A 22647-nucleotide genomic window follows, 5' to 3' on the forward strand; every position below is an offset into this window, starting at 1 on the left:
AATAGTTAATAAAATGCAATATTCTCTTTTTTTATTCATTGTTTTATCTAATACTATCCTATGTATGATAAACCAAAAAAAAAAAAAAACCAATAGCATTACTTAAATAATAAAATGCAATATATATTTTTCATTATTTGATTTAATTCTATCATCCATGTGATAAACCCCAAAAACAAAAAAAATTGGCCATCATTACAATTAACTAGTCCCGTGCGGTAGCACGGGGTTACATACTAATCTATATATATAATAATAGGTGAAGCAGAGAGAAACTCAAATAGAATTCCAAATTAGAGTTTCAATTTTGTGCCATGTGTCATTCTAATTGTTCAATTAAAATCTAAAATTGGAGTCCAATTTTACTATACACGTGTACAAAGAAAATAATCAGAAGAATATAATATGATTTAGGGTTGTTTTCGAGAGAACCATTACTCTGGTTCATTGTTTTTATTTATTTTTACGTAAGTTCATTATTCTCTTGGTTCAAACTTCAAAGTGCCTAGGGAACTATAACAGGAAGCCAAATATGGAAAGTGGCTATGGGAATTGAAAATAAATTTCAAAAAATTAATTAAAAAAAAAAAAAAAAATGAAAGAATATTGCAAGAGATGCACCACTTGGAAAAATTGAATTCCAATTAAAATTCATTTGACTTGGTAATGAGATGAGATGAAATTAATAACACATTAAACACTCATGCTTTGGGAATCGATATTACCAATCTAAATCCATTGGACTTGTTTCGTAATAATACAACTATAAAGAATGTATAAAAACACGCACAAATTCATCTCTCTATAAAAAGAGATTGGAGAGAATTTCTTTTATCAGTCATGCAACTTCAAAGGTTTTTTTTTTTCACACAAATGGCCATCATGTTACAAAATGACCCATCGTAAAACTACAAAATGAGTACAACTCTAAGGTTTTTTTTTTTTTTTTTTTTTAATTTTAAATTTTTTAAGCTACGAAAATTTCAATCACCATAGAGATTGAAGATTTAAAAGCGTGAATGGATCTTTTGGATAAACATCGTCACCAAGGTTCATCTTTCTGTATAATATTTCTATTTAGTTTTGATTCTCTTAATTGATATAGTGATGGGTTTGTGTGTATGTGCATACATTGAGTCAATATTAATATTTTTTGAAATCCTTTGGTCCTTGCTTGATGATTGACTTCTCTTGCAGATATCAATCTTGCACGAAGATGGCTTTCAACAAATTTGGTGTGACCTTATTGAAAACAATATTTAGTACATGGGAAGAATATCCAATGTCTATATACATATATATATATATATACTGCTAAGTTTTGTTAATAAAATTGTATGGTTAATAATATAAATTTAGACTTAATTGAACCTTTTAAACATGAATAAACTCATGATTAATAATATATTTATTCCCATGCGGTAGCATGGGTTACATACTAGTATATATTAAAAATTAAAACTTAGAAAAAATTCAATTAGATTTCAATTGAATTCTCAATTTTGCGCCACGTGTCCCATCCAATTTTTAATTTTTGTACTAAGTAAATTATTGAGTATAAAAATCGAAGAGTCCAAATCCAATTAGATTCTAAATTATATTTCAATTGAAATCCAATTTTGCGCTACATGTCCATTTAATATTTTAATTTTTGTGAAATGTGAATCATTAGATGCAAAACCAAAAAATATAAATCCAATTAAATTCTAAATTTTATATATATATATATATATATAATGAGAAACTATTACATATTTTAGAAATATATGGTTGAAAAAAAATTTAAGCTAATATCATATATAATTTTAACATCTTCTAAAAAAAAAGCATAATTTGAACCGTGTAATTGTGATTGTTTTCAAGACAAAATTTAACTACAAAATTAGTTATAACCTTACATATTTTGAAAATTTAACCGTTAAATTGTATGTTATTTGCGTTCTTAATATACATATCAAATTTTATATCAATAGGATATTATTTACTATATGATTTATAAGTTTATATTTTATACATAATTTTAAATTACAAAAACTTGCAATTTGAATAATTTATTGATGAGATAATATTAACCTTTAATTTTCTAAAAATTTTGCAAGTATAAAGGATACAAGATAAAGATATAATCCAATAATAAATTTGTCAAAATTCACCCCAATAAAAAGATATTAAGTAAGATTGTAGCCTTGGGTAATAACCAATTTTATAACTAAACTTTGTCATTGTTTTTAATTATACTTGTGCATTTGCACGGAGTCACACACTAGTTATTTTAAAATACTAATGAATTAAGTTTTTCTTTTAAATTTTTCTATATAATATGCAGCATAAATTCCTAATTAATAATTGATAAGATAATATAATATTAAGTTCTTTTATTTCCATCTTTATTACTATAATAACAAGATATGGAAAAGAAAAGAATACTTTCGTAATTTAGTAAAATTATATAATAAAAAAATAATATCAAACAATTAATGGTAGTCCTTAATTAATAATCTATAGATGCTAAACCTTAGATAAAATTCAATTATATTTCACTTGGACTCTCAATTTTGCGCTATGTGTCCCATTTAATTTTTAATTTTGTACCAAGTGAATTATTTAATGTAAAAATCGAAGAATTTGAATTTAATTAGATTCTAAATTGGATTTTAATTGGAATCCAATTTTACACTACGCATCCATCTAATTTTTTAAATTTTTATGACAAATCAATTATTGAGTGCAAAAATTAAAAAATCTAAATTCAATTAAATAATATATATATATATATATAAAATAAAATTTCATTACATATTTTAGAAATATATAATTTGAACTACTTCTTAAAAAAAAAAAAATTAAATAGTTGTGGGGGATAATAGGATCAGGCCCAAGTTAATGGGCCGAACACCCACGAGAAGACTGTTTCACATCCGAAGAGAAGGATGCGGAGAATGCAAGGCCCAGGTTGGATTGGAATCCTCTTGGTAGGGGATCATCTCTGTCCGAGGAGGATATCTTCAGTCCGAGGACGACATCTCCTGTCCGAGGAAGATGTTTTATTCTGATACGATGTCGGAGACTAATTGAGTAGGGGAAACGCCTGGTTGATTGTCCGAGGACTCCACCTGATCAAGATAAGTTCAAAGCATATTCATGAACGATAAAGATGAGGAAATATTTGAGGGAAAGGCTGCTGCCACCGTATTCAATGCATTACAACAGCTTTTCTGGCCGCATTTATGTGGAGAAGACCTTTGAACAGTGCCTCCTAACCTACCGCCACTCACACAGAGACGAAAAGAAGCTGCCTGACGTGACAGGTACTTGAGCAAGTTCATGGATGGGGAGCACGTGGACGATGGAGATGAGGGTGAGAGTGATTATATAATAGAGGGAGAGGGTTTGAAACAAACCATGGAATGTATGAGAAACTGATCAATAAATAGTTGAAAGAGTGATAATCTTTTGTTATGAATCCCTTGCTAATTCTAGTTCTTTGACCCATACTCTACAAATTAATTGTCTTGAGATTTACGTCAAGAATTTAGACCCTACAATAGTATATTTATGATTATTTTTAATTGTACGGATTACACTCCAGTAAACTTTAATGGTGATCACAAAAACAATTAAAACTTTTTAAGAACTTGCATATAAAATAAAATAATAAATAAATAACTCCTTAAGAACAACTAACAAGAGTAATCATTAGTTTCTCAAAAAAGAAAAAAAACAAGAGTAATCACTAAGTAATTACCTATTTTTGGAGTCCCAACCGGAGAGATTGGCTGCTTCACATAGAGCATCCCTCCACCTTTGAATCTTCTTTTTATCATTAAATTTTTCTTCATGCATAGTTAATGCTTCCCCATATTTTCCTTCTTGTTTACGAACTTCTGATGGATCCACCTTGTAAAAAACTGGTCGCACCAATTGCTTATTTTTTCTACACTCAACAATTTTAGCAAGTTCTTCCAAACACCAAGTAGAGGATGCATATTTTTCAGAAAATACGATTATTGACATGATTGAGTTCTCAATGGTTTTGAAAAGTTCTACAGAAATTTCTTCTCCCCTAGGGAGATCATTATCAATGAATGTGTAAATACCTCTCTGACACAAAGTTGTGTACAAATGGCTTACAAAATTATGACGGGTATCTTCACCTCTGAAACTCAAGAAAACATCAAAGTTTTTGGGTTGGTGGGTGAAAGAGGAAGATGAGGCCATTGGGATTTAAGAGTAGAAAGATGAGAAGATCTGAAGGGAGGAGAAGGAGAGCTGGGTTGTGGATGGGTTTGTCAATATAATTGAAGTGAAAAAGGAATAAGGAAGAGGGTGACTGAATGCAAGCAAGAGGACACTCTAATATAGTCCTAAGACCATCATCAAGTTAAAAGAGAGGAAACCGGAAACCCGGAGGAAAGAAGAAAACTTTTTTTGTTCATGTCAGTATTTTTTTTTTTTTTTGGCCTAGTACTTCATGTAGGTACTTGATCAAACTGTGAGCATGCATTTACCCGTAGGGGAAATTTTTTTATTATCTACTTTTCTTGTTAAAATATACAATAAGAGTAGATATCGTTATTCTTAAATATTATTCAATTTAACAACAAATTTATCAAAAAATATTTTATTAAGGGATGTCCTTAAAATATTTATTAATAAATATTTTTTTAAAAAAATTTATAGAAAAATAGCTAATTCTTTTTATAAAATTTTATTTATATATACATAAATTTTTAAAATTGATGATTGATAAATGGTCTAAAGCATTCAAGAAACGGATTCATCAAAAATATAAATATTAAGTTCCGAGACGGACCCACACGTTTTTGCTTTTTTTGAAAAAGTAGCTATCTTTAGTCACCGCTCACTTTTTCTCTTTCTTCCAGATTTCCCCTCTTTTTCCTGGAGATTGCCAAAGTCAGTTCTACTATGCACACATCATCAGATTTTCCCTCCCTTTTTTTCTTGACGTACACTCATTTTTATCGAAACTTTCTCCCTCTCGCTCACATGGTCTCGTCATCGATCCACTCCAACAAATAAGTGAGTCCCTCCTGCAGAGAAAGAGTTAGAAGAGATTTATTATTTTAACTAATTTTTATTTTTATTTATAATATTTTTAGTAAAAAATTTTAATTCCAAAAAAATAAGTAAATTTTAAATAGACTCAAAATCTCGCGTGAAGTGAGTAAGATATCATTATGATTATATTTAAATAAAAAAAAATACACTAATATGAGACATTTTTAAGTAAAATTATATAAATTTTACATATAATTTTATTATACATAAATTGATGAGACTCACATAAAATTCACTTTCACGTTAATAATAAAAAGCATAAGTGTGCAACACATGGAGCTTGGGTGAGTGATTAATGCAAGCAAGAGGAGACTTTGATTTACTTTTGTCTGTTATTTTACTATTTAGTTTATTTTTATTAAAATTTATGAGTTTTATTACATTTTTTTATAGTATTCGTGGATCTTATAGTATTATTTTAACTAATTTTTATTTTTATTTATAATACTTTTAGTAAAAAATTTCAATTTTAACAAAATAAGCAAATTTTAAATAGACCCAAAATCTCGCTTGAAGTTAGTAAGATACCATTATGATTATATTTAAATAGAAAAATCACACTAATATGAGACATTTTTAAGTAAAATTATATAAATTTTACATATAATTTTATTATACATAAATTGATGAGACTCACGTAAAATTCACTTTCACATTAATAAAAAGCATAAGCGTGCAACACATGGAACGAGGGTGAGTTATTAATGCAAGCAAGAGGAAACTTTGATGTAGTCTTGTTTTTGGTGTTTTCAGTAAACTTTTTAAGCTTTTTTTTTTTTTTTTTTTTTTGAGAATAACTTTTTAAACTTTTCAAAGTCACACTTTTACATTGCAATATCATGGAACTTTTTGAGTGAAACCCAAAATAACTCTTCAAAGTGAACATTATTACAACCGTACCTGTCTTTTTCTTTTTTTTTCTTTTTTTTTGGGTAGAAACAACCGTACCTGTCACTTTGATCACATTTCACATTGCAGAATCTATCCCTCACGCGTAAAATGGGCCCTTATATAAAATTCGACCTTATTGTGAATTCATTTTCTGAGAACAGTAAACAGTTAATTGGATTCTGTCAGTTGAAGTTGAGTTAGTAACTTCTTTCTCAAAAAAAAAAAAAAAAATTTGAGTTAGTAACTTCTACACACTTCCCATATAATAAATGAAAATATTAAAGTTATAATCTACTTTTATAATAAATGAAAATATTAAAGTTATTATATTTTACGATAAAGTATAAACTAATGTGAGTAGACATGGTAAAACGGATCATAATTTTCTGACCTGACCCTACTCGAAAAATACTTGATCCGAACTCAATTTTTTTTACCTAAAGCAAAAACGAGTTAATCCATGACCCAAACCATGTTTTTTGCAAGACTCGACCCGAACCATTTTTTAAAACTTTATTTTTTGTTAAAAAAAATTAAGAAATATTGGTTTAATTGTTTGTTGTGAGTTTTAAGAAAATAATTGAGACATTTACATAACTGCATGCAAATTAATTGAAAGATGAATGGTTGAACATTCTATAATGAGTAAAGCTTTTTAAATATCAAATAGCAACCATGTTTTTTGCGAGACCTGACCCGAACCATTTTTTAAAATTTTATTTTTTGTAAAAAAAAAATTAAAAAAATATTGGTTTAATTATTTGTTGTGAGTTTTAAGAAAACAATTGAGACTTTTACATAACTGCATGCAAATTAATTGAAAGATGAATGGTTGAGCATTTTATAATGAGTAAAGCTTTTTAAATATCAAATAGCAAAGTACATGCTAAAATAATTTAGTTACAGTAAAGTTAAAAATATAGGTTTAAAATTGTAGACATGTGTGAGAAACATTCACAAGTGTGAAAATGGTGAAGCCAAAATATCAAATAGCATAAATTATGAATGCTTAGACCTATTTTTTAACAATTTATGTCCAAAATAAACGATTTTTCAAAATAAATTTTGCTATTTCCTAGAATGTGTGTTGCTTAACAGTGATATGATATTCATAAAAGATACCATGTATAAATAAGTAAATAATCAAACTTTAATATATATCTCAAATTAAAATAGAGTGTCAACTACAATTGATAATAGATTATAAAGTTAATTTTCAAGATTGTAAATTTCTTATTTTTTTTATTCTTTGTCAAATGAGTTATCCAATAAGTCATTTGTAATTTTGTTTTATATTTTCGAATATTGATATTATGTAGAAATAAAACTTGTGTATTTGTTTTACTTACTTTTGTGTTATTTTGTTTTAGATAGCAATGATATGATTTGTATAATTTTAAAATTATGGAATAAGTATTAATAAGTTTAACTGATTNAAGTGGAAGAATCTTAACCCGGCCTGACCACCACATTTAAAATTAAAAAAAAATAAATAAATAAAAAAGGAGAGAGAGAAACCTGACCCAATACCCAATAAACCGACCTGACCCGACCTAAGACCTGAAATTTCGGGTTGGGTTGGGTTCTTCTCTAGCAGACTTGATTTTTATCGGGTCGGGCTATGGGTGGCCATGAAACCGACTTGATCCAACCCGATCTCAGTCCCATATATTACGACTTTTTAAGAAAAATTTACATATATTACTCTTTTTTTTTTTTTTTTTTTATAGTACATCTATTACTTTGATCTACCATTTTAACAAAAATGTTGAATTTATGGTTTTAGCTTAATTTAGGGCTTATTTATTATATTTTAAGAATTCATCAATCACGTTCATTATCACTAGACATTGAAAAACGGGCAGGTCGATCGGGTTTGGGTTTGGTCAATCAGAGTTTCTTCCACTTTTTTTTTTTTTTTTTTTTGAGAATGTAGACTAATATATTATTAAAAAATCAGCTGGGATCGGCAAAGAGTACATCATGGAGGTGAGGTGGGATATCCTCCACCCACACCGATAAACCTCTAACATGCCTCGCATGTTTAGCTAGGTTGTGTGCCACTTTGTTACCATCTCTGCGGATTTGTGTACAAGCAATACATTTACTGGTAACAAGAGTAGATTTGGCTGAATCAAGGAGGTGACCATAAGATGTCAGTGAAGGTTCTGTGCTTTGAAGGGTGTTGATAACTGCTGCCGAATCACCTTCAAGCATAAATTCCTGAAGGCCAAGTTCCTGTGCGAAGGTAATTGCTCTTGCGGCTGCCATGGCTTCCACTATAACTGGTGCAAACGGTAAGGGAGCTTGCTCTGACAGTGAAGCAATAGCATTCCCATGACAGTCGTGGACCACAACACCCAATCCAGCCTTGCCCAACTCCGGAAAAATGGCGCCATCAAAATTCAGTTTGACACAATTTGCCGGAGGAGGACGCCACTGGACCCGATTCTGTGATCTCGTTACTGCTGCATTATTAATAATGGAGCGCTGACTTTGCTGGAACGTTGAAAGGACTTGCGTTGCTTGCTGAAGGACCTGAGCTTTTAGGAAGTCCACTGTGCGCACCCGAAGCTGATTCCGCCGGTACCAGATAGTCCACATCACCATCGCCATGAGGTCCACATTTTTCCTTCTTTCGTGAGTCAGCTTGATCAGGTCTGTGATGCTTGATGTACCTAGTTGGCTTCGGTCTTCAAATCCTGGAGTGCTATCCCATATTTCATCAAGTGAGGAGCAGTTCCATAGTGCATGTGCAGCTGTTTCGGCATCCACTCCGCACTGTTCACACCTATCTTCATTAAGTATTTTCCTTCGCATTAGATTATGCTTGGCTGGAATGGCTTCTTTACAAACCCGCCACATGAAGTTCCTCACTTTATTAGGAATGTTGAGCCCCCAAATGAGATTCCACACCTCATTTTGCTGCTGTGGATTACCTGCAGAAACGAACATAGAATTTAATTTATTAAGGAACTTAGAGCCCGAGTTAACCGTGTAGTTACCTGAGGGGGTGAAGGGCCAAATAATTTTGTCCTCCACTGGAGTTCGGCTCAATGGGATACTAAGGACCATAGCAGCTTCTTCAGGAGAGAACAAGCCATGGACTAAATCTGTTTCCCATTTTCTTGTACATGGATTGATGAGGTCCGACACTCTACCGTCTTCAAAACCTGGAATAATATCTGAAAGGATCCGGGGATGCTCCGGAGATGGTAGCCAAGCATCATTCCAAATACTGATATCCTCTCCACACCCCACCCTCCATCTTGCACCCTTAAGTAGGACATCTCTTCCTTTCAAAATGCTATGCCAAGCGTGTGAACCCGAGCTAGAATCTTGGGCATTCCATATACTACCGTTTGGAAAGAACTTTGTTTTAAAGACTCTATAAAATAAAGAATCCTTATTATGAAGTAATCTCCATGCTTGCTTAGCCAAAAGAGCATCATTAAAGTTGGCGAGGTCTTTGAACCCCATTCCACCTTCTTTTTTTGGAAGGCAAAGAGTGTTCCATTTCACCCAGTGAACTTTCCTACGGTCTCCTCTTTGTCCCCACCAAAACCTTTTAATTAGACTCTCAATTTCTGAACAAAGCCCTAGAGGGAGTTTGAAGCAGCTCATGGTGTATGTTGGAATAGCTTGAACTACTGCTTTAATCAATATTTCTCTCCCAGCTTGTGAAAGGAGTTTCTCTTTCCACCCTTACAATTTTTTCCAAACCCGTTCCTTTAAATAATTAAAGCTTGCTTTTTTGTTTCTGCCCACCAGCGAAGGTAAACCAAGGTATTCCTCATACTGAATAATTTCTGGAACTTCCAATGCCACCTTAATTTGATTTCTAGATTCAGTCTTTGTGGATTTACTGAAGAAGACCGTCGTCTTACTACGATTAATCTGTTGACTTGAGCACTTCCCATAGACATCCAGTATGTTCAGAACTCTTTGAAATTCCTCGATGGTGGCCCTGCAAAACAACAAACTATCATCTGCAAATAAAAGGTGGGTTAGACGAGGACTATTCCTACAAAGAGAATAGCCTTTAATATGTCCTTGGTTGGCTGCTTTGTTAAGCAACCCATTGAGACCTTCAGTACAAAGTAAGAAAAGGAACAGGGAAAGGGGGTCGCCTTGTCTGATGCCTCTTGTTGGTGTGATCATGCCTTTAGGTTCCCCATTCACCAATAATGAGTAGGTCACTGTTTTGACACATAACATCATGAGTTTGATCCAGTGATCTGTGAATCCCAATTTTTCCATGACTGATTGTAAATATGCCCATTCGACTCTGTCATAAGCTTTGCTCATATCCAGCTTGATTGCCATGAATCCTTCCTTTCCTGTGTGTCTTTGCATGCTGTGTAAAGACTCAAAAGCTACCAAAATATTGTCAGAAATAAGACGACTTTTAGTGAAAGCACTCTGATTTTCAGTAATAATATCTGGCAAAATTTTCTTAAGTCTATTTGCTAGAACTTTAGAGAAAATTTTATACAAAGTATTGCACAAACTAATAGGCCGAAATTCAGATGCAAATTCAGGATTTTTCTTTTTAGGGATAAGTGTAATGAAAGTGCGATTCAGGTGATCAGGTAGAGAGACAGAATTAAGATAATGCAACACAGTATTTGATATATCATCACCAACTAAATTCCAATAGTGTTGATAAAAGAGAGGAGGCATACCGTCTGGCCCAGGGGCCTTAAGTGGGGCCATTTGATTAATAGCTTGCTTTACCTCAGAAAGGGTGAACTCAGAAGTTAATTTCGCATTCATCTCCTCAGTAATCACTGTCTGGATGGAAGCAGTAGCCGAGGTGCAAAATTGCTGGTTTTCAGAACTGAGAAGAGACTGATAATAATGCACTAGACATTCAGCTATCCCTTCATTATCCTCAATCACACGACCTTCACTATCCTTCAGCCTCTTGATTAAATTTTTCCTCTTTCTTTGTGAAGCTTGGCTGTGAAAGTACTTTGAGTTTCTGTCTCCAAACTTTGCCCACATGACTTTGGATCTCTGAAACCAGAGTCTATTCTCTTTGTCCACCAACTCAGCTATATCCTTCTTCAAGTCTCTGACCTGCTGGTTATTCCCTGATCTCATGGCAATTTTTTCAGCCTCTTTTAATTCCTTTCTCTTTTGTCTTAACACTAGCTTGACATTGCCAAAACAATCCCGGTTCCAAACTCTCAACTCTTTCCCGCATTTCTCTATCTTGCGGATGACATGATCGTGAACCTCTCCATCTTCCCTTGATAACCACACCGCTTCTACAATATCTGAACAACCCCGATCCGAGAGCCACATTTCTTCAAACCTGAATGGTTTAGAAAAGGAAGGAATAACCAAGTCATCTAGAGTAATCCACAGTGGAGAGTGATCTGAGGAATCAGAGTGTAAGTGTTGGACTTTGGTTCCTGAAAATTTCATGAACCACTCATGGTTGGCCAACCCTCGGTCTAGTCTCTCCCACAGTGAATGGCCATCAGAAAAATGTTTTCTCCATGTGAAACGATCACCCACGTACCCAAGGTCCAGAAAACCACACTCATCAATGACATCCCTAAAGAGTTGCATCTGGTTTTGGCTTCGATTATTACCTCCCAATTTTTCAAAGTGTCTTGTGATTTCATTGAAGTCACCAGCGCACAACCAAGGGAGGTTGTGTTTAGTATTGAGTAACCGAAGTTTGTTCCATGCTTCCATTCTCCTGTGAGTTACTGGCTCTCCATAAAAACCTGTGAACCTCCATGCTTCATCACTTCCTTTATCTATTATGGAGTCAATGTGGTACTTAGAAAAGGAATCCACATGGACATCAATGGAATTCTTCCAGTATAGGGCTAAACCCCCACCACCACGAAAATTTCTTTCCACGAAGAACAAATTGTTGAACTTGATATTTCTTTGAATTTCTTTTAGCCTAGCTTCATCCGCCCATGTTTCGGCTAAAAACACAACGGAGGGATCTTTTGCCTGAATCACTACTTCAAGCTCCTTTCCTGTACGCAGGTTCCCAAGCCCACGACAGTTCCATACTAAGAAACTCATTGTGCTTGGCAGGGCTGCTGAGTAGCCTCCACCATTGAATTTTGTTGACAATCTTCCATTGAAACCTGTAATTTCTTGGAGGGTAACTCAGGAAGAATTTCCATTTCCTCTTCTCTATTTCTTTTGGTGACCGAAGGTCCTTGTTTTATTGCCGCTTCCATATTGTTGTCACGGGCCAACCTTTTCCAAGTGCGGGCTGTTTTATTTACTGGAGGGGGTAAACTGTCAGTCACGTGAGTTGCATGCTCTTGAATGATTTGATTGGGAGCAATATGGGAGGGAGATAACGTGGCTGTATTTGTGGCTGAGTCATGAGAGGCAATATTTGATTTGGGTTCCACAATATTTAGTGAGTCAAGTGGGGTAGCAATTAGGATGGGATCCACGCTATTCAGTGAGTCAAGTGGGGTAGCAATTAGGATGGGATCCACATTCTTTGCTGAGTCATGCGGTGTGGTAGTTTTTTTGGAGCTCACGTTACTTGCTCGGCTGTCAAGTGCAACGTCTACTTCCTGAACCTGCGCATCAAAATTAGCGGAATTAAAATGGCAAGTAGATAGCTTTGAATTTTGAATGATTACCTCATTTATTTCGGAGCCTTTATTGCGGGATTCTGGCGTGATTTGCGCCTCTGTTTCAGCTGTTTCCATATCTGAAACATTCATCCGATCAGCCTCCTCCGCTTCGCCGGCATCAGACCTTGCCGTTTTCCTTTCCGTTGTCCTGTGTGTCGTCTCAGTTTGTGCTTTGGACTGGTTTGTGGTTCCCCCCAAACCATCACCCATACCAGCGACCACCGTGAATAGGACTTTCCCCGGGTTGAAAGGAGTTGCTCTCAGCCATGCTCCGTACTCGTGAGGTTCATTATTCCTTGTTTCCTTTCTTGCGAGCCCGATGTCGCAATCCTTTCCGTCATGCGATATGAGACCGCACCAGTAGCAGAAGTTTGGTAATTTTTCGTACTTAAAAGAGATCCAAAACTCTTCCTCATCATCCAGTGCGACACGACGACCTCGGCAGAGAGGTTTTGAGACATCCATCTCCATATGAACCCGTAAGAAATCGCCTCCCACCAACTCATTATGATTCTCGCATGGAAGCACCTGACCAAGAGTTTCTCCTATTTTGATTGCCATCTCTGGATCCAACATACGTATTGGCAGACCGTATATTTGCACCCAGAACTTCAGTTTCGTGAACCTTAGATATCTCGTTGGTATTGACCCATCGAACCACTGGAGAAGGACTGCATGTTTGTCGAACGTCCAGGGTTCGTTGGCTAGAACGCGTTTTGCATCAGCTTCAAGTTCAAAAACAAATAGAAGAACGTGATCTCCCGCTTCGCGCACTTTAAATTCCTTTTTTGCTCTCCATAGAGGATTGAAAGTACGACCAATAGCTTCCACGTTAAGAGTTCTTTTGGTAAGGAACTTGGCCGCCAATATGTATTCCTTGTGTCTTGAATTTTTGGATCCTGAAAGACTTAATTTGGCGTCTTCTTCCTCTGTCAAAGATAATTTCTTCCAATCATATAATATTTCTTCCATGGGATAAAAACGGTTTTGAGAACAAGGGGCAAAAGAATTAGACCACTCGTATGGAGGACGAAGGTCAGAGGGACCCTACTGCTATGGAAGTTTAACAGAGGGGAGGGAATATCATTCCTAGGAAGATAATGGAAATTCTACGCTCTAGGAAGATAATGGAATATCATTCTTCCACTTGATTCTACATTTGAACAGATAAAATTGACAATATCCAAGAATAAGACAAATTTGCAAAGCACTAGTTCAATGAATATGTATGTTTCAATTCATATACTTTTGAGAATGCAAATGTGTTTTTCTAAGAAATTATGAGACTATTTTGGAGGTCACAAGCTATAGATCATGCAAGGCTGAATCACAGCACGGTTACCTTCTTCAATTTACTATTATTAGATTAATTTAATTTTTGTGACACATAATGAAAATGTAAAAAAGGATTCAAATTTGAAATCAAATTTAATTGAGGAAGATAAGACTCAAAAGGTAACTTTAATTTTCAAAAGGTTTGCATTAGGAAAATTCAAAAGATGGTTATGATTGGAAAATAATTTATGAAACATTCTAAGTTAAGAAGAAAAAATATATTAGGAATAAAGACAAAATTTAGTTACAAAATTGGTTGTAGTCTAAGACTACAATCTTATTAATAAAATAAATATTACTATATAGTTTGAAAATCTAACATTTGAATTACATGTTTTTTATGCTCTTAATACACATGTTAAATTTTGTGTCAGTTGAATATTATTTACTATATAATTTGTACGCTCAGATTTTATGCATAATTTTAAACTACAAAAACTTGCAATTTAAACAATTTATTGATTTATTGATGACATAGCTATTGATTTTTAATTTTCTAAAAATTTTACAAACATGGAGAATATAAGAATAAGGTGTGATCTAATGATGGATTTGTTAAAATTTACCTTCAATAAAAAGATATTGAATAAGGTTGTATACTTAGGTTACAACCAATTTTATAACTAAATTTTATCCTATGAATAATTATTTTAAAACACTATATTTGAAATATAACATCATAATTTTTTTCTTCTTAAATATATATGTCCATAAAAGAGAAATATTACTCCTTAACTTGTTCCTGTCTTTTTTACCCTTCTTTGACTGGTTACAATGCTTTATACACTAAAGCAAATATCATATATCCTTAAATACATTAATTTTCTTTCCATTTAAACAAATTTATTTAGTTTCATTTCCTATTTGTGATAAAGGAAATTTTCGTTTTAATGCATTTTCAACCAAATTTATGGCTTTGGTTTCTAATCTCTACTATAATTAATTAATAGCTTTTTAAATTTCACTTATTTCTATTTCAAATTATTCTCTCTCTCTCTCTCTCTCTCCCTATTTTTTTGGGATAGAAAAGATAGAATATTATTATTGAGTAAAATCCACAAAAATACAATGTTAAAGAAATAGTAAGAGTATGAGAAGCTTTCAACAAGGCTTAGAAAGCTTCCAAAAGTCAGCACAGGTAACTAAGGTAAGCATGGCAGCAAAATGAAAATAGTAAATTGTTCTCTTTTTAATTGTTCATGTAAGAATTTTATGAGCTTTATGTTCGAAGTTGAAAATCCCAAAATGAATTCAACCAACCATGGCTGTGAATTTACTAATCAAAGTAAGGGTTTTTAAAAAAAAAATATTAATCGGTCAGGTTGGGTGACCCGACCCTAACCCAAGATCCAAAATAAACCCAGTATTTGACCCGAGCCTGACTTTAGCATCCATCAGACCCGCCCAAGATCTTTCAGGTTCGGTGGGTCGGGTCTATGCTCAGCCACTAATATATACTTATGAAAAATTATCTTATTAGTCAATTTTATGAACTCCATGGTATGTATGGATTCCACGAATTTCACATGTTAATAGAGAAATCTCATGGGATACCAATATGTCTTCTTGACTTAGATATCCATCTTCCACACAATCATACAAATCAAAGTTCAAAGAGAGGCCCACACATTTTTAACTTTTCAATAAAATTAGCTATTAGTCTTTCATCAATCCCTAATGAATATATCAAAGCTTTTTTTATTTTATTTTTCTTTGTTTTCCTACGTATTTCCTCTCTTGTCCTTCTCGTTTTCCTTGAGATTTTCCAATATCGATTCAGGGTGTTATTATTATCAAACTACATGCCGCACTCATTACTTCCTATGTGATCTGTGTCGTTTACATAGAAATCAGCATTTGTTCCGCATGCTACATCTACAAGTCCATGAATACATCTGCAAGTCATTTATAGGAGTCCAAATCTTCTATCTCATCAATTGTGCTCCACTTCATGTTCTACTAATAAAATTTAGACAACTAACCTCTCTAATTAAATGAGATATCTCATTAAATAAAACAACTAACCTCTCTCATTAAAGTTAGAGTTATCTCATGTCAGTTTGGTTAAGTCTGACACATCACACATGTCACACTTATATTGGATAATTAGTTAGAAACTGATTTCTGTTTCATAAGTCAGTTATTACTGTTCATTGTGCAACACCATTCATTTCTGCCTTTCTGGTATATAAACTCTACCGTATCCCTAATTCCGTAATTTACCATAGTGAGAACACAGCCATAACTTTCACTCTCATCTTATTTCATCTACTTCAATTTCTCTCTCATCCCCAACTTAGTATCACTCAATTTTTCAGATATAGATTGTAGCTTCCCATCGGACTTCTCTCTCTGTTTTTTGATTGAGAAAAGTGCCATGACAATTTTGGGCCTTATGTCCACACTTTCTTTGGGATTTCTTTAACATTTTTATTTTTATTGATATCTATATGCAGTTAAAAAAAGCAAAAAGAATTAAACTTTGATCCATTTTTCTTGTATATAAAATTGTATGCTTCTCAATCATTCCATTCAGTTCTGTGAAAAAAAGAATATTTTTTGCATCCTTAAAAAATCACTTTATCTATTTTATTTAATCAATTTTATAATACATTATTCATTTGTTCTTCATTTTAAGATTCATGATGTTAAAATAAATAATTTTTTTTCTTTCTCACACAGATTTTTTTGTATTGCCTCTCTCACAGGCGAATCACAAATCAACCCATCACAATTTTTTTTTTTTTTAGGGGAACCCATCACAATAGTTCATTTTCTATGTTTGCATTTCAAAAGTGGGGCCGCTCACCACTTCGATAACTAAGTTAATTTTTTTTTTTTTTTTTTAAATCGATATTTCAAAACATAATCTATTGAGAAATAGTATATCAAAGTCTATGCAAACATGATGAGACTTTTCTAATTAATGTAGTCTTGCTTTTGGCGTGACATGTAACTTTTTAAACTTTTTAGGTATCATACTTATGCTGTAATTTTACATTGCAGTATCATGGAAGTTTCCGTGTTAAAACTTAAAAGTTGGACCTTATAGTCAATTCAATATTCATGTATTGAGAACAGTAAATAGTAAATAGCTAGCTTCTTATCAGTAGTATTATTTTTTTATAAAAATTAGAAACTTCTTCTCATTGAGTTTTTTTTTTTTTTTGAACTAGAAAGTTTTATTAAAAAAAAAAACAGAGAAAATTACAAAGGAGAAAACAAAAGAACCTCCTCCTTAAGAAAATCGCTCAGACACGAGGGAAGGGGCAACTGAAGGTGAGTTGTAACATTTTTTATTTTTATATTTAGATAGTTACAATAATCGAACTTTAAAATCTCAAACACTTTTTGTATAAAAAAATGTCAATTAAACTATAAGGCTCTTGACACTACTTATTAAAAAGGTGAGTTGTAATTACTATCCAAGGTGATCATGCATTTACCCATAAGAAAAAATAATATTATTTTTAAAGATAAAAACCATAGAATCCAACTTAAGATCATAGTAATGTCTGGGTTAAAATTAACCATAAACCTAAACGAATCAATCAAAAAAAAATTATGCTTCAAACATGAATGTTTGAACTATTTTTCATTATTGGTAACAGACAAATGCTCTAATATATATATATATATATATAGGATACAGAATTAATTTTCAATTGTTTAGGAGGTGTTTGGTACATGTGTTTAAATTTAAAAATATATGTTGAAATATAGTCAATTCAATTGGCCTACCACAGTGGTGACTTTAGAAAGTTTTTTCAGTGTTCCTCAACAAGCATAAATTACACAATCTAATAAAAAGAAAATTTTATATATTGACAACAACAAAAACAATTAAAAAACACGAGATGAATCTTGCACAGGAGTTGAATCTTAAGTACGTGGTTTTCTTATCAAATATTTGTCCATAATTCTAGCAAAAAAATAAACAATAAACTATAAGTTCATTTGAAATATTATTAAAATTATTAATTATTGTTGTAACATTGTTTAGTTGTTTCATTAATTTGTTTGTCTTTTATAAACTATAATTTGTTATATTGTTGTTTCATTAATTATAAAATCATTAATTGTTGTTTAGCCTAACATAATTTAATTTGTTTGTCTTTTATAATGTATTAGTTTATTAATTATTATACTGCTTTAATTATTGTTGTTTAGCCTAACAATAAATTATATTACATTAATTTGTTTGTTATTAATTATACTGCTTTAATTTGTTATATTGTTTAGCCTCATGTGCACATTACACAAAAAGCACTAAAAGAGCCGCTGATGTGCACATTATGTACACGTCCCATGTGTAGCACAATAATTAAAGCACTAAAACTGTGTAATGTGCACTTGTGCAGCCTGGCCCCATCCCATGCGCCCATCCACCCTCACCCCACTCAACACGCAAGCATGCCTCATCATGCCCCCTACCAATCAGAAAATTTCACAATCACCCATTACACTAAAAGACAATTAATATTTCACCAACACCAACACCAACACCAACACACTAAACACGCCAACACCAACACCAACAGATAAGATAAACTGATAAAGCCAAATTCAATATATATTGGGTAGAAAAATAATTTCTAAATGTTTATTCTCCCAAGATCAAATAAACTAAAATGCATGGCAAGAATTTAAAATTTATCTACAAAATTAAGCAGCGAGCAGCGTCCAAGGTATACCCTCTTTCACGCAATTCTACAGAGTTCAATGAGAGATCCACATGTTTTTTACTTTTGTGAAAAATTAGTTTTTCTCTAGTCTTCCACCATTGACTTAGATATGAAGTAAAAAACCTTTTAGTTTTTTCTTGCAGATTTTGCGGTTCTTTTTAGAGTAATGTTGGAGACACCAATTTTGTGTCATAATTTACCACATGACGAGTTATGATTAGTAAGAGTGTATCATTACTCTTCTTCTTAAGGACATCATTATAATTTTTCCAATTATCAAACAAAAGTAGATGATCAGTGAGGATCCCTCTCGCCTGCAATCCTACAAAGTTCCACACGTTTTTTACTTTTGTGGAAAAGGTAATTTATAATTTATTAGCCATTCGATTAGTGCTACATTAGGTTGGAAGGAAAGGAAGAATAGAAAAGATTAAAGCGGTGGAAAGGAAAAAAAAAAGATGAGAAAGAATTCTGCTACAGGCATGCATACTCATTTGGGGGTGTTTAGTACACCCACTTAAACACACATTTTCAGTTTTTAAATAATATTATACGCAATTTTATACACTTTTTCACCAACACGTATTTTTACACATATTTTTAAATAAATAAAAAAACAGTAAAACACATATTTTCAAACACATGTATCAAACACCTTTCACTGTTCCCTAGATATCAACTTTTTCTTTTTCCTACCAATTTCTTCTCCCCTTTCATTTGACTCCCCAAACACAAATCTGCTACCGGCATGATACTTTTTGTCCAAAATTTGAGGACCTTACCAATGTTTGAACAATTATTTTTATTATTTAAATAACATAATACATATTTTTATAATATTTTTTTATTTATACGTATTTTTACAATACTTAAACGATGTTATTAAAAATTTCTTACCAAATAGCCTCCACTTTCTTTCTAGCAATGTTAAAGACGTCGAATTTTCATAATTTCTTTTAACAATTTGTTGACTTAGCAAAATATAATTGGTGGCGTCATTATTTTCATGTGAACTATAACTATCATTACTTATAAATTTTCATCTTAACAAGCGTGAGTACTTTGAATTTCTACTATATTTCAACTCAATTAGGCGTACCACAACAAAAAGTAAGTAAAGCTGAACCAACTTATTAATATAGCCATTATGATTGAGCAGATCTGTGACGATGTCTGTACATAGATTCTTTTCTCAAAGCTCCAATACCAAAATATAACAAAATTAATGACAAAATTATTATTATTATTATTATTATTTTTTTGTAATTGCTGACATGAAATAGATCAAAGTAATAAATGCAAATAAAAAATTATTTGATGACAATTGCAACTCTAGCTAGATGCCTAGATCCCACACCTGACTCCTGCTTGAGAAAGCTCCGTGTCTCTTTTCCCTTTCCTGTGATATGCCTTCTGAATCCACCCTCCACCGCTCCACGCACTCCTACAAAGTTCAAAGAAGGCCCACGCGTTCTCTTTAAAGTAGTCATCTTTATTAGTCTTTTACAATTCCCCTGATATTAACTTTTTCTTTTCCCTACCAATTTCCTCTCTTTTCCCTTTCCTGTGATTCCCCCAAAAACAATTCGACAGGCGTGCATAGTACTTTTTGTCCAAAATTCCACTCTGTTTCTACTTTCTAGCAATGCTAGAGACATCGAATTTTCACAATTTTTTTTTTATATAATTTGTTCAGTCAACAAAATATAATTTTTGCCGACATTATTTTCATCTACACCACTATTATTATCACTTTTTGGGGCATACTAATTATAAATTTTCATCTCAACAAGTTTGAGTAATAAGAATTTTTATTATCTTTCAACTCAATTTGCCTACCATAACAAAAAATGAAATAAAGCTGTAAATAAACCAAGTTGTTTATAATCAGCTTGAGCACGATTTGATAAAAAACTTGTTTATATTCGTTTGTTTAAAAAATAAATCAAGTTTAAGCCTTAAGTTTAAGTTCGATTATAGAACAAAGAAAGTTCAAACATAATAATATGTTCATGAACAAACACGTGAACATAAGGATTTGATTTAATTATATATAATATTATAATTTTATATACACACTAGTCCAAATATATATTTTTATAAACTTTAAATTGAATTGTATAAGTTTGTCAATAGGTTCATATGACATACATTATTATTTGTAACTTATTGATTATAAATGGTCTATTCATATTAAAAATTCATACAAATGAAGAGATAAAAATATTTTAGTCATGGTTTCATAATATATATATATATAAGAAAATAATAAGTTAATCAAGTAGCTTGTGAACAGGCTCAAGCTTCCTCAACAAAAAAATGAGCCAAGCTTGAACATATAATTTTTTTTGGTGATGACCTCGAGCTCGGCTTGTGTTCAAAAAAAAAAAAAAACAAAGAATGAACAAAGCTTGAATTTTAAACACTTGGCTAGCTCATTTACAATCTTAAAAGGAAGAAGAAAATGTGTGAAAACACTGTTGACAAATTTGGTGTTTATTAATTTATTGTACATCAACGCTAGCTAAAAGAAAAAATAAACTTTGATCCTTTTTTTTTTTTTTCCTTTGTAAATAAATTTTACAATAAGTTTAGAGTCACAAAATATTTTAAAATAAATTTCACAAATATCAAGATAACAAGTTATTAATAATAAATAATAAAATAGCATGAATAATATACTCATATGAGAATTAATAATATTCTATCAACTCAACGGTTCTAAAATTTATTGTTAAAATTTTGTAGTATTACTCAAAATCTTATACTTCCTAACATAGACACAAATAAGTCCACTTACTATCGTATATGCGTTGAAAGATGTAAGGGTACAACACATGAAATGCAATGTTATAGCTTCAATCTAGTTTTGTTTTGGCAAAATATAGATTGAAAATGCATTTCATCAACAATGAAAACCATAAATCCCGCTACAATCAACCCTAACTATGCTATAAACTCAGTATCCTATATTTTATGAAAAACACGTCCCAAGCCTGAAGAAATGAGGTTTGTGATATCTCCAATTATTATATAGTCAATCCCCAATATCTCTAAGGTGTTATTATCAAGCTACATGCCATACTCATCACTTCCTATATGATGCGTGTAGCTTGCATATAGAGATTAGTATTTGTTCTGATATTAGTAGAGTAAGTTAAAAGCTGATTCAGTTTCATATATCTGTTATTAACTGTTCAACATGCCACACTCATCACTTCCTCTCTCTCTCTCTCTCTCTGTTTTTTTGACTGTGCTGCGACCATTTTGGGCCTTATCTCCACATTCTATTTAGGCTTTCTCTTAACCTTTTTTTTTTTTGGTGGGCCTAAATTGCAAAAACCCATTAGAATGTAAGACAGTTCTAATGTTTCTGCTTTATTTTAAAAGATAATAATGCCTTCTTTTAATTTTTTGTAATAAGCACTTTATCTCCGTCAGTCTTTTGTAAGATGGGAGAAAAAAAAAATTACCTATTTATTTTGTATCCAAACCCAAACTAAATTGACCTTAATTCTTTTATCAAAATAAATAAATTGACCTTAATACCCGCCAAACTTTGTTAAGAAGTACAAATGTCAGTTGTGGGGCCTGTTACCTAAAAAAGGTATAGTAGTCCTCAGAATTGGGCTCAGGGCCCAAAGGCCCGATCCGAGAACACGCAGTTGTCCGAGGACAGCCTAAAGAAGTTTTATTCACGTCAAATAGGTGATATGAAAGGTATAAACAGGTGTTATATACAGTGGTATAACACACGTCCGAGGACGCCAAAGTCCGAGGTGAAGGTAACCTTTGTACTGACTGAAAGATTCTGCCAGGTTGTAGCTGAATTGGAAGTTGGATATAGCTTAAAGAGGCGTCGGAGAAGGTAGAAAATATCTTCTAAAGTCTATCACCTCCTCATTAAATGCTGTCCACCTAACACTCTGGCCGCATTAATGTGGAGGTGATACCTGAATAGTAACTAAGCAGCTTTATGACCACTAAGCTGAAAGTTCCGGTAGGGACTAGATGGGACAGAAAGGAGC

General features: G+C 32.4%; 1 protein-coding gene and 1 long non-coding RNA gene across 12 annotated transcripts in view; both read right to left on the bottom strand.

The window, feature by feature from the left end:
* Positions 1 to 4385, bottom strand: part of LOC112025857 (disease resistance protein RPV1-like) — a 102091-nt gene extending 97706 nt beyond the window's left edge. For all 10 annotated transcript variants that reach the window (XM_065779732.1, XM_065779723.1, XM_065779730.1 and 7 more), the window contains exon 1: positions 3746 to 4385. In XM_065779732.1, the coding sequence (XP_065635804.1) occupies positions 3746 to 4218 (473 nt within the window). In that variant the 5' untranslated portion in view covers positions 4219 to 4385. The remainder of the gene's footprint in view (positions 1 to 3745) is intronic.
* Positions 1 to 22647, bottom strand: part of LOC136070176 (uncharacterized) — a 56067-nt gene that overhangs the window by 20524 nt on the left and 12896 nt on the right. The window lies entirely within an intron of this gene.

The sequence above is a fragment of the Quercus suber genome, unplaced genomic scaffold (assembly GCF_002906115.3).
Source record: "Quercus suber isolate HL8 unplaced genomic scaffold, Cork oak 2.0 scaffold_216, whole genome shotgun sequence".
Taxonomy (NCBI): domain Eukaryota; kingdom Viridiplantae; phylum Streptophyta; class Magnoliopsida; order Fagales; family Fagaceae; genus Quercus; species Quercus suber.